Source organism: Opisthorchis viverrini, assembly GCF_000715545.1.
Source record: "Opisthorchis viverrini unplaced genomic scaffold opera_v5_72, whole genome shotgun sequence".
NCBI classification, from domain to species: domain Eukaryota; kingdom Metazoa; phylum Platyhelminthes; class Trematoda; order Opisthorchiida; family Opisthorchiidae; genus Opisthorchis; species Opisthorchis viverrini.
In genome coordinates, this window is record NW_008751728.1 from 1,306,705 (window position 1) to 1,317,877 (window position 11,173).

The 11,173-nt window shown below is 44.2% G+C and overlaps 1 protein-coding gene across 1 annotated transcript; it reads left to right on the plus strand.

The window, feature by feature from the left end:
• Positions 1-1,879: 1,879 nt before the first annotated feature.
• T265_13506 (hypothetical protein) lies at positions 1,880-10,799 on the plus strand (the record flags this gene model as incomplete). The annotated part of the gene is made up of 3 exons (XM_009169153.1): positions 1,880-2,107; positions 8,653-8,806; positions 10,681-10,799. Coding segments are annotated over 3 exons (498 nt in total), but the record flags the coding sequence as incomplete, so codon positions are not given.
• Positions 10,800-11,173: the final 374 nt, after the last annotated feature.

Sequence of the window (11,173 nt, forward strand, 5' to 3'; positions counted from 1 at the left end):
AGGTCTCAGCATGGTAAAGCACAAAACATCCTAACCACTGCCGCCGGTAAAGTCATAAATCTTATCGCGGATATACATATATTAGACCTACCATATTCTGGTATAACGTCCTGTGGCCGATAGATTACGCATCGGCCAGGTATGAGTTTGGAAGGTTGCGGCGAGTGATAACTAACACGTTCAAATTTTGCAGAGTGTTATTACTGTATTGTACCAGGTGCTTTAGAACGTATCACTGAGCTTCTGTGCACCCATCCATTATCTTTTTGTTTCCCATCCCTGACCCAGAGTCCAGACGTGATTCATCCTGGAATGGATGTGACTCATCTATGTGTGGCTATAACAAAACGTAGGCATTAACTCATGTGTCTTTCCTTGATATTTGTGACACTGCAATTAGGGGGTTCAGACATTAGGCATAGACATGCGTTTGTAAATATTCAGCGGGCGAAAAAAAACACAAGTCGGTGACAAATGTCTCACCTCAATTAGCCATGCAATTTTGCAGTATATTGACAGTACCACACTGGAATGCTTGGGAAATGTGGAAAATCGCAGCTTTCTCACGGGTATCTCAGCGGTCTGTTAATAGCGTCGGCGCCGTCACACTTTACTAGATTTTAAGACAAGATGGGTTGGGAATATTCTTTTGACCGTAATTATTTGTCCTTTCGGCCACAAAACATTCGTAATCAGCTTAGACGGGAAGAAATGTTCCAAAAGGTGTATTAATACACCTTTCGGAATACGTCCTCCAAAAAGCCAGTCAAAATCGGACCACGTGACGTGAACTATGATCAGGAAACTCAAAGGTTAAAATCGTTACCTCTGGGTAGTCAGCAATCACATGGAAAGTTAGTCTGTAACTTGAAACTGCATATTTCTGAACATAAGAGACGCACATGGATGCTGATTACTACCTTCAAGATAGGTGAGCATGTTGTTTCCTTGTCGTGTGCCTTTTTGGTTGACGGACTGCCTGCTCACTTCTGCCAAACCACATCTCATCAGAATTTCATGTGGACTGAGAAACGACATGTGGTAATGTCATGCACAGAACGGCCGTACGTCCACAGTTGGGTATTTACGCTGAGGTTCCAGTTGGAACTTTTAACTGGCCTCATATGTTTTTCCTTATGAACCTGCACGGGACGATTCATGGAGACATCGGACAGACCAATCACATCGCCCAAGCACGAAAACGTTTGTCTGTTGGGACCTGATAATTCAGGTGCGCCCAGTTTACGCCGGTGGAACAGTGGTAAGACGCTCGCCTCGCTAACCACATATCCGGAGATCAACCGATAGAACAAGCGTGGATATGCACTGCTGGTGAGCTCTAAGAAGAACGAAACTGAAGTCCAGTGCTTCCCTCATCGATATGAACTCAATAAAGTAATGACATTAGGACACGAGAGGACTGTTCAGACGAGATTGATGTGAACACGAATTTAAAATGTGAATCGATTGGTCCTTGTACGACGCAAGCTGAACCACCTTTGGAAACAAAGTCATTTTATGGTGTTATACAAAAGCCAAACGACGGACCCCTTCAAACAACCATGCTCTAGTGGATATTCACCAGTGATCAGCTCTTAGAAACTCAAGGCATCCTTCGTTCGGATGCTAAAATCACTTAGGATTTGGCAGTTAAACATATTGCACAATAGAGTTGGGCAATCTATCCTTCTCTAGCACTCGGATATCCCACTCTTCGTGTGAACACCCTGTGTAACTTGATGTCCGTTGACGTCTGTCGGCACTACTGGTCGTCCGGTTGTTTTGCCCATAAGGCCCATAAGGCCCATAAAGCCAATCTATGTCTGAAAGCAGAGAAGCACTAAAGAGTTGTTTCATCTTTATTCGAAGTCACTAGTAGTACGCATCTCAGACCTGCAACCTTCCGGTTACTGGTTGAACACTTCACCTTTGACTACGAGCGGCTAAACAGGAGTGTGATTGGCGCTCGTTCAACTGTAGCACCCTTTTGGTGCCTAACTGCCATAACACCAGAAGGAAGCATGAGGGCTTGGATACTGCCAAGTTGCCCAAGCCCAAACAGGGGAAGTCGAGAGGCAGAGGTCGGGTTCGAACCACGGACCTTCCAGTGAGTAAACTTGCGCTCTAACTATTGAGCCATCTCGTCCCTGGTTGGCTCTCACTTCGACAGGATATAGTGGTGCTCCTTCGATCACGGTAACCACATCACAGCACTTTCGCTGAGCCACTTTGAGGTGGGCATGTTCTCACAAGAATCTCCTATCATGTTCGTTCTTCGCCGTTTCTCAGCAAACATCCCTCTGGAAAGAGCCTCACTGCAGATAACCTATTGAACGACAGTCCGCGGGCTGCTGTTTAAATTAACTCAAGTTTAATAGGGTAAATTTGCTGATCGGAGAAGCCTTCGTGACCGAAGCTTTGAAGAGTTGAAGAGGGTGGTAGTTAGTTCCAGAGTACAGTTGTTCGTCAGTAAAGACATAAAGCTCCAGCATTTCCGGAGTCTGAAAGCCAATTAGAAGTGTCTAAATGAGCAAAGGCACTTGCAACCACGGAACAAGTAAGGAGGAAATGACTGACACCAGTTCGGGAGAATAGTTGACAAAATTATATTGAAGAAAGTAGGAAGAGTGTCTGGCCTGGTTGGAGACTGTCGATGGGAGACAGACTGATAGCAAGACAAACAATCTTCCTTTCATTGATTAAATGGGACACCATTCCGGTCAATACAAGCCTCTGAAAAGGCAGTAAAGATCAGAAGCGTCGGATCTATGAGACTGAACAAGATAGTCGAAATTAGTGCAGCGTTGAAACGGAGTTTTCACAGTTCGCGCAAGCCTGTCCCCCGGAACCTACTTGATTTAAAGGCTGACTACCCAGCCAGAGGTAACTAGCGCTCTTTCTGCAAACTAGCAGTTTCAAGAATGTTGAATTGACAAATAAAGTACAGATTCAGCTCCGAAAAAAAGACCTCCACATACCCGATAAATAGTGTCGTTTGTCATTCGAAAGTCTACTGTCATTCCCCGTGAAAGTTTTCCCCCCTATCCCGTATTCGTCTGTCAACTATGTTCCTAATTGGACTGCTAAACTGACCCCAGCACGCAAGTCACTGAGAAATTAGAACAGGCAAAATGCGCATAAATCATCATAGCATGGGAGGCAACAAAACACCTGGAAAACACGATTTGGCAATTCTCCGTTTCGATCACTAGGTGTGAAAAACCGGTTAAATCACTTTGAATATAGTTCACACAAACTATGCTCGCCACGAGGAAGAAAGGTTTATTCGAAGAGCCTAATTGTTGGTTTCCAAACGAGAAAAGTAATGAACCGGGCACATGCACCCTCATCCTACTAGATCGTAAACCACATGGCTTACTATTGGTGTACGCCCACATGGGTCCCTACGTCTTTCAACATTATATCCGGCCTAAAAACTGGTAACATGATATATTCTATCTTCGTGGGCAATCAGGACAAAATGACCCGGAATTAGGCAAGTTTATTGGTTGACTGTGTGTGTGTTCATCAACCAGGCAGCGCACCACAGATTGGAGTGAAGGAGATTTGAATGGTCACGTGAGTTCACACCGAAACCGCCGTTCAAAACCAACGTCCATTGGGGAAGAATGAAACCCACGTTCGTCGTACATTGGCGAAGCCTCACTGTGGAGGATTTAGCAGCGACTGACTGAACTATCAAGCCAATACGTCAATAAATGGGCGACTGTTGTGCTGATTGGCTACAATCATAATCTTTGTTTCAAGGCAGGTCGAAGCCAATGCTTCTAAAATGCACCGATGTGATATTGAGGCTAATCTCTATGGTTTCTCCATCCTGTACTACGCAGAGCAGATTCTACACATCTCCTTACATCTTGCATGAACTTTGGCAGCTGTCTATTTGTCAGAGAACCCAACTGGTATTTGGTCACTGGGATACTGGATTACTCTTTGTATATTCTTGTCACAACTCTCTACGCCTTATTGCGTATCCCGGGCAGTTTAAGACAGAACTCCCTCGTTTGCCATCTAAATTGTAGCTTTTCATAAGAGATGCTACGTCCACTTGGGCTGAGAATTTTGCTTCAAGCTGTGTATCTTTGCACACATGTGCCTCTTTTGAACTTCTGAATGTCTACAAATCATGTCGTACATCGTTAATGGATACACGGCAATTAAAATTAAACTCATACAAAGCCATCTTCTTCTGGCGATTCGAACAAACACACCGTAGTTCGTATAATGTGGTCTTTCTTGAAGTACTATATAGGCCGACGCTCGGTATAAAGCAACCCTCAGTAGGCAACCCTGAGCACGTATATTCATTGGCTTGCAAAACAAAAAGCTCAACTACGGACGCATTTACCAAACTTCTGCCTTCTGAGTTCGGAGGGATGCAGAAGGTCTAATCATATCGTACGCATTCGTCCCGAAGATTTTAGACTTACGTGACTAAGGAGGCGTTTTGAAACCGGCACGCACTGATATGTCCTGTCAATTTCAACGGGCACAGATAACACAGTGAGTGTAAAAGTGCGGGACGCCTGAAGAGCCATTGTATTACATTCGTTTTTCACTTCCTACAGGATTGTTTTACATCTCTAAGACTCATGGAACATGGACTTAGCACGCATGTAGTGTTTGGGTGAGAACACGACGCCTCTATTTGCCAAAGTTTTAGCCGTGTCAGACATCCGCAGAACCAAGGAACACGTGCCAATCAGTGTCAAGGTCGAAACATTCTCTGTCCTACTCTGATTGGTCAGGTTCACGCTTAGGCGAATGGGTTGTGTTGAGGCTCAGAGAGCTGAGTTTGCACGCTTCTGTTTACAACTGACGGTCTTTTCAGTCCACATGGTGAATTCGCTTGGCATGCGCGATTTGCACTGCTTTGTTCAGTACCGTAAGCTTTAAGTAGCTAAGTTGTTGGATCGCTTCTCAACTCTAATGGCACTTGATATTAGACAAAACTGAAGTTCAAATAATCTTTTTGTCATGCATGGAGGTCATGTGAAGTTCGGAATTTTCACTGAGCAATGAACGAATGACCAGCTTGACATCTGGAATTTAGTTTAGGAGGTTAACGCTTTCACTGAAATCCACCTGGGAAGTGCCACTCTTTGCGGTCGTCGGTTACAATGAGGGGGGGGGGCACATTTTCCGCTGGTGTATATGAGGGCATCGGTCCTGCAACAATGTTTTTCTAATAGAGATTTTGACCAGTAAGTGAAAAGCCGAGGAATATTGTATAGCTCTTTCGTCCGTGTTGGAAATCACCAGCAGAACGCATCTGACGAAACTCAGAGAGTTTCGGAGCCGGGACTATCCGGCTGGTTGGTTGAACACTCAACCGCTCCACCAAGCGCGGTTTATCAGTAGGGTGATTAACTCTCACTTAGACAGGAAACAGCGCCACTGATCCTTGAATCACGGGATTCACAGGGACACGTGGTCACGTGTTGAACGGCTTCTCGGGTGACAACTCCTCAGAAAGAAGTTTCACTCACTGTGTAAACTCATCCTCTCTCTGAACACAGGTTTGCTTCACTTGCAGGACGAAAGCTTTGATGAGAAATTCTCAGATCTCATGGACTAAAAGTAGGGCGGAGGAAGAATAAATTCACACAATGAGCACAAGTTCTCACTTGAGAAGTCATCACTCGAGGAGCCAGTCAATATGTCACCACGTGATGTGGTTTCTATGCCAGTGAAAGCTAATCACACTGCTGTTCAGGGGCTCGTGGCCGAATATCACTGGTGCGAAGCCCTTTTGCGTCTCGTGGGATGTGTGGGGGTGAACGAGTAATACATTGCTCCTTGGCCTATCGGCAGAGATTTGCTTTATTCACAAGACGAAGCCTAAACTGAAAAAAACTTCTAACCCTACAGAAATATCTTCAACATAAGTAGTGAAAAGTTGGAGGGAAACATCATGGCTATAACAGACTGGGATATACGAAAAACCGTAGACAAGTTAGGAAGCTTTAGAAGGGCTCAATGTCCGAGAGTAGGATAAGCGCCAGTTGAGAAGTCTGGCAAGAAGTGCCTTTATATAAGGTCATTCAAGATGCAAGGAGATCTATATTGCCGACGGACGTTATCGGACTTTAGAATGTCTAGTGCTCTGATAGATTTTGAAAGATATCTGAGTAAAGGCAACTTTGGTGTGACACAGATAGTTATTGCGATGCGTCAAATTCATCTTCATCTTGCTGACATATTGTTCAATAACATGGCAATCACCATCGTTTCCTCCGAAGAATGGCTTTCCCCATTTTTCAAGAAATCAGGTCTACAGCAGACGGTTGTCTAGTCTTGTTTGAAAGATGGTGTCAAGACGGAAATCCCCATTATCCGACTCTATCACACGAAACGTGTTCACTGATTTGGACTACTGTCTCTAGTGCTGCCATAAATCAGTCATTTTGTCCTGATGGCTTACAAAGATGGAATACATCTCTATACTATATACCGGTTTTCCAGGTATGAGACAGTTGTGAAGGGAGTAAAGTGATTGCAGACACATAACTCACGGACGTACATTTATTGGCTGTGTGGTTTACAGCTTGACAATCCAAACTATGTAGGACGAACGACGTGAATAGTTACGCACGTTTTTCGGTTGGAAATCGATGAATATGCTTTTTGAGCAGATTTGTCACTCCGTTATCAACCAAAATGTGTATGGCTTTGTGTGAACTTCATTCAATATGTCATTCAACAGTCATTCGCAAATAACACTGGTTTTAGCGGGAAACCTATCTACATCCTTTGTGCGATGTGTCCCATTCTTTTCGAACAAAAGGAGGGAAGGCGAATCGTGTGTTCCGACCGTTTCATAACTGTTTCATGTTTTGCGTCTCTTTTGCTGCTGACCTCGTGGCAGGCAGGAAAATCGATTGTTTTCGTCTGCGTAAACATCCCTACTAAAGTTCTTCTGTACCTTGTCTAACTCAGACGCAATATCATCAACTTTTTGGATAAATTCTGTTGAAAAAATCCAATTCCTGAATAATTGTACCTGCGTTAGACGACCGCTTTCTTGAAACTTCATTAGTATCGATCTCTAGATGACCCTTTTGAGCTCAAAAATCAGTAACATCTTTCGTGTCGGAGGTTGAGATTCGGGAGGTGTGTTTAAGACATCACGAGAAGAACGAAGTTGGCGAAAAACACGATTCACTGTAACTAACACTCTTGGTTGATACATCATAAATTTCTGTGTTGTTAGGAACCACGTATAAAGTCCAAGACAGAGGTGTGTGACAGAGGTGGTGTTCTGGCCGAGCGGACCAGTTATAGAAAAAAGCTTTGTTCGTCCTTCACATGACTTCCTCAGGTATCTCCTCCTATAACCGCAATTACAGCTATCAGTCGACGGCACACTGGCATTTCTGGAGGCCTGAAGTACTCCATCTCTGCTTTTCACGTGCTTGACATTTGAATTAACCGGTTTCACAGACAGAGTTCCTATGAAAGCTTCAAAACCTGCCGAAATGACGTCAACCGTCTTCTAAGGTGCAGCGCTGTTCTGCCAGATGTTTCATGGTCACGGTGCGGGAACGTTACTTGAGGATATACATTCGATCCGATAAAGCTCAATCATTGTATCCTTAAGTTCGCCGCTCCATACCGTTTCACTTGAAATGCGCGGGTAACCTAGTGGTTAACTTCCGTCTTGATGACAGGAGATCGAATCCCTCCATGAGCGCGTTCAAATTGGTTGCCAGCCTTCTTAAAAATTGCGTACACAAGTGGTTTCATCAGGGGGATGAGATGAAGTTTGCATGTGCTTAGAGATGAGACGCCTTAGTGTAAGCGCGACAACATTGGCCCCTTTGCGAAAACCGCGCAACTCGCTGAGTTATCGGGACACCCAGTGAACACACTGCACAAATGTTCAAATGTAAACAATGCATTGGTAACACCCCTGGCCACTTTCAGATTTAGTTCGTATGGTATTTCTATGTGCACCATTTCAGCCAGAGGCAAGAAATTAACTTATTGTCAAAACCCTGGTGTTACTTGGATGCATGACTCTCAGATGATAAAACTCGTGACTAGAGTGAGTCAGTCTGGACTATCGAAGTTGAATCAATGCGATTAATCGATCGATAGGTTTGTCAGTGGCCGGCCAATCGGAGTGAGGGAAATGTTCTGCTTGGCGAAGCACACGGATTATAAAAATCCATTTTCTTGGATGAGGAATTTTGAGCAAGGTTGTGTGCAAACCATTCTAATATGATTTTCTGAAACGCCTGCATTTTCCCGAATATCAATTCCGCTTGCGCATTGTACGCGTACGTCGCAATTGGTCAGCGAGTTTGTAAGAGTCGATGCTGAACTGATTGACTCGAGAAAGCATAAACCGATAATCGATCACAAGTGAACCGTTAACGTTCGGTAGACTTGGTCATTGGATACAGCAACGTGTCGGTTTGGATACTGCATTGAAGAGGCCTTAATTTTTCAAAGCTGAGCGTTGAGGCCCTTCGTCAGGTCATCTAAAAGCTGAGTATTTGCTTTAGCCTTTCTAGGAAGTCCACCACAAAATTGCTTTTATTTCTTAGCGTGAAATCGATATCAAGTTCTAAATCTCTTAACTAGGAGAATTCACACTTAGTCTACTTGTCAAACTATCTATTCCAGTCCTCCTGGGATTCGGCAATATTTCACGATGCAAAAAAGAAACATTTCCTACGCAACCTTCGGAGCAAACACAGTTCATGCAGATATGGAGCTACCTCAGTGTGTACAACATTCAAGTTTGTCGAAGCCGCCGTTCCTTGGAAAAACACAAGTGGTAAATTCAAAAGCCTGATGAGCCTGCGACAAACAATTAATTAGTACGATTTAATTGATTGGTTAACTGAGTGGTATAATCTTCTAAATTCTCAAAACTATTTTGAGACCTTCTCAGAAAGTTACTGCTTTAATCATCCTTTTAGTAGTGATGATCGCGGGGTCTTGGGCGTTGGTTGGTTAATTTTAGTCTGTCCTCGTGGCATTCTTCTACCGGTTGCTTCTCAGTCCCCCAACCAAGACAGGTACGCGGTTGAGAGGTAAAATACTGCAATACCTGAAGACGTGGAATTTGGAATTTTGTTTGTTTTTAGTTTGACGCTTTTGTCATCTCCTTGGTGAAAATCTTGGTCCCGAGTGGACCTGGGTTGAATTTCTGAGCAACTGTCCCGCAATAAGTGGCAAAGATGAGGTTAGCATTGACCTTCGGTGATGAAAGTCAACACAGACCCCTAGAGCGTTATGTGCCACAATAGGCTAACAGGAGGATAACCATTACATCAGTGAACAGTGATATTTACCGATGTACCAGTTGGTCTAAGCTTGGAGTAGATTTTCAACACTTTCGTTCGGGTAGTTTTGTTCAGGTGACTTACACTCAGAACTGCATCTAACGGCCAAAAAGAGACTGAACATCAAGATAATTGGCAAAGGAGTCTTTAACACAACACACGTATGAAATGATCTTCAAGTGAGCACCCATGGACGACACTCTTCATCGGCAGTACGCGCGTAGCAAAGTTTATATAACCGTATGAACGAACTTTTGAACTGTGTGTCGCGATAGTTCCGTGTTCATGATATCCATCAGACTGCATCGGACAGAGTATAGGCAACCAAGTTACAAACTGAATGACATGATCAGCAAGCCTAACGTGCAGAAGTTTGAGCAACTCTGAAGACTACAGAAAATTGGACGCCTGCCGTTTATAAACTGAAGGACGCGTATTGCGTAGCACTGTCACCAGGCCCTGAACAGAACTCAACTCATTCATCATCCTTACACATTTGATTGTGTTCTAACAGTCTATGTGCATGAGTTCACAACTAGACACCGATGTTGAGATTCGCCCAAAGGATGATATAACCTGAAAGTTAGGGGCGCTAAAATCTTCACAGCTACAGCCGAAGATCTGGGTATCTTTTGTGAAATGTGGGAACACGGAAGACACTGGATTCAGACAGTTCATCGCCCCCTCGAATTTCGGTCTCCTTCAGGAATGGCAGCGGGATTTGTCACTAGTCGTAAAGTAGTAACAGAATGACCTTGTTCCTGCGGTGACAGGTTGACGATTGCATCGATAGTCGTTAGTTAAGGGGTACCCATATATAGGCGAGACGTCGATTACAACTCAAACTTGTCAAGAATGATGAGTCTTTTAGGAGCATAAGCCTGATATCGACTTGTGAATGCCTGTAGTACTAATTTCCAGCTGTGTGTGTTAGGTGGAGGTGAGAAATACCACGCAGTGTGTATCCTCTCGTCTCTTCATTCCACAGCGTCAGTACCGCAGTATGATCACTGGGAACGCCGTCAGCAAACTGACACGCTTCTTGACAAACCAATGGACTTTTATATTAAGAACGCAACTTGTCGGGTCATGTGATTAGAAGTCCAGGGCTTTCCATCAGCCTTCAAAAATGATGAAAATCTATGGAGCTGAGATTTTCCAAATGGTTATTAACCCCGTCATACTGAACTCTTCCTCACTGTATTCTACGACATCAAACTACATTTCTCCGATCTATTCATCCACCAGTTTGCCAGCCAGTTCGGAAATGTAAGTATCACCATCATCATCATCATCATCGACAGCATGACATCAGTGTCCAACACCCTGCTTCACTGCCGTACAACCATGACTTATTTGAAAGCCTCATTGTAAAGAAAAGAGTAAAGGTGGACAGGGAAGGGATTTAAGGCTAGCTTCACACGATCAGTCCGAGGTGCCTACACCTCCAGACATTCACTCGGGCAATCTGGATAGAAAATGACAACAAGAACGCCACTAACATCGCTTGACAGCCATAACTTGTAGTGTCTCCAACCAGGCACAGTGAGGATCACGCGGTCCCCATCCTGGAAGGCGAGTAGCACCGACAGCACCCAAGCGTTTCGTGATCTTCACCGACTAGTCCAGCTTTTGAAATGAACATACTGTGAAGAGAAATCACGTCCATGGATACAGGGCAGTTCACGACGAACGTAAACACAAAATTGAAGGAGGACATTCTCTGTTAAACAGCATAAAGAAGGGCGGCATATTTGGAGAAGCTCGTCTCTTCTGAGGCCCATGGTAAGGCTCAACAGAATCCCTGTGCAAGGTTAAATCTTTTGAATAGGTTGGACAGCGAAGTTCCCGTATGA